We start from the raw sequence: 2073 nt of genomic DNA on the forward strand, positions 1-2073 counted from the left end.
TTTACAGATGAAGAAATTCAGAGTCAGAGGAAGGAAATGATCAGTCCAAGTTCCCACGGCTTCTCAGGGGCAAAGGGAAACTACGGCCTGTCTTCTTATACTACATTCTTTATGTTACAGCACTTCAATTTTAAAGCTCTGACAGCTCTACGTTCTTATAAAACCTGAGAGGGCATTTATTTATTCCTTTACATACGAGGATTGTGGAATTGAATGTGTTCGTTACTGTTATTCTGTACCTGCAAGGATCAGAGCTTAAATCATGTACCAGCCAACCCCAGAGCCTTGGCTGCGGCTGGTTACTTGTTCCCTGCATCCACATCGCCCAGCACAAGCAGACTGTATGCCCTGGGGTAATTCTGCCAGCCACCCCACAGCAACTCACCGCAAATCGCTTCCCACAGCCCGCGTTGCCACAGCATCCACAGCAATCATTGTTCTTCAGGCCCAAGAACACCAGCACGGGGAAGATCATCTGTCAGCAAAGAAGGTACTTTAGAGGCTCTGAGGTCGAAGGGAAGCCCATTTCTTTTAGGCCAGTGAAGAGGCTCAAAGGGGCAGGCAAGACCTAACAGCTAGTATGGGTAGATGCGTGGTGTTGATTATGAAGGTTCCATTTGGCCCGAGTGGGCAAATTCAGTGAGGAAGATTTCAAGATCTGGCATCCTGAGTTTTCATTTAGACGGTAAGGTAGGCCAAGGATAAGAAACGCACCCTCAGCTGCCCTAAACAGTGAGTTCCCACCCCAGCTGTAGGGCTGAGGTCCCCAGCTGTTTGGGAAACAGGATAAAGAAACCATAAACCTGAATGGGAGAGAACGCCACTAACTTGTACAACTTTTAGTTTTAACTAAATCTACTTGTCATAAAACACGTTTTGTTTTTAGAATTCTTACTGACACAGCTTCCTTGGAATAAAGCACTTAAGTGAACTTTATTAAGGTTTACTGAACTCAAATGTCCCATGGGAATTGCCAGCCCAAGCTTGGGAATAAATTCTCAGTAAACTAACTGTTCTTCTCAGCAGCTAACAGAAAAGGGAAGGATATTAAGGCATTCCTTAATCAGGCAAAACTTGGGAGCTTCTCAGTAGCACCCTTTTCACTGAGTACTGGGATAAAAACAGGCGAAATCTCCCTCGTGGGAATATTAAGGTTTCTCTACTCACCAAGATGCCGCTTCCTATTCCTCCGAAATACCAGACCTCGTCAGAAAGGTGGCTGTTGTCATCGATTACTTTTCCTCCGGGGAAGAACAACAGGATATTTGCCAGGACTCCAAACACAGCCAGGGGAATGAGGGTGCCCCCCAGGCACCTGGCACAGCCCCCAGTGCACATGCTGGAGTGGCACAGCGCAGGGATCAAAGGCTCCTCACCGCTGCTTTGCAGGTCTCTTTCGGGATTTTTGGCAAAGTGTTCCAGGGGATGTCCCCGATTCAATAAGTATCTGGGGACCAAGACAGAGCTCTTAGAACTGTGTACTTGGGGTTGCTTTGTTTCTAATCCTAGCAGACCCAATGGCTAAGGGCATTTATACATTCTCCCTGACCTGGAATCTTTTTCTTTTGCACCCCCATAAATGAGATTACATTCAGTGCAATCGTTCAATTGCTTTGCCATGGAGACCAATAACCTCTGTTAATAATCCACCAGCAGAGACAAGACACTTATGTTGTTCCAATCAAACAGAAAGCTTGGACAAGCCGTATTTAGAACCACTGCCCCTTTAATCTGACAATGCCCTCGCCCAAATGAAGAAATATTCCCTCCTACTCTTCATAAATCGCTCACGTAATTGAGTAACAGCCTGGTTAATATTATGTCTCCCAAGTACCAAATGGTCTCCAGTTCTCTTCTTCTTCGGTCTTTTCCACTGAAAGCCTGAAATACAAGGTTATCCAGAAGGGTTTGTTTTCTTCAATACAAAAATAATTCGATGGCTTAATTGAATATTTTGAGTTCAGGCCTGGGTTTTTTAAAGGATAAAATCAGAATAACTATTTATGTTATTGCCTGATTGCTGTGTTTCTTTACTTGGTACTCAAGTAATTAAATTCCCTATTCTTCCCAACC

At 44.6% G+C, this 2073-nt stretch overlaps 1 protein-coding gene across 1 annotated transcript in view; it reads right to left on the reverse strand.

Moving 5' to 3' along the window:
- The window catches only part of Tm4sf4 (transmembrane 4 L six family member 4), a 22284-nt gene extending 20706 nt beyond the window's left edge, over nt 1-1578 (reverse strand). The window contains exons 1-2 of the mRNA XM_008848031.3: nt 1168-1578; nt 386-475 (exon numbers count right to left, since the gene is read on the reverse strand). Coding sequence (XP_008846253.1) covers nt 386-475; nt 1168-1338 — 261 coding nt within the window. The 5' untranslated portion in view covers nt 1339-1578. The remainder of the gene's footprint in view (nt 1-385; nt 476-1167) is intronic.
- Nucleotides 1579-2073: the final 495 nt, after the last annotated feature.

Source organism: Nannospalax galili, unplaced genomic scaffold, assembly GCF_000622305.1.
Source record: "Nannospalax galili isolate Female #2095 unplaced genomic scaffold, S.galili_v1.0 scaffold423, whole genome shotgun sequence".
Classification (NCBI taxonomy): Eukaryota; Metazoa; Chordata; class Mammalia; order Rodentia; family Spalacidae; genus Nannospalax; species Nannospalax galili.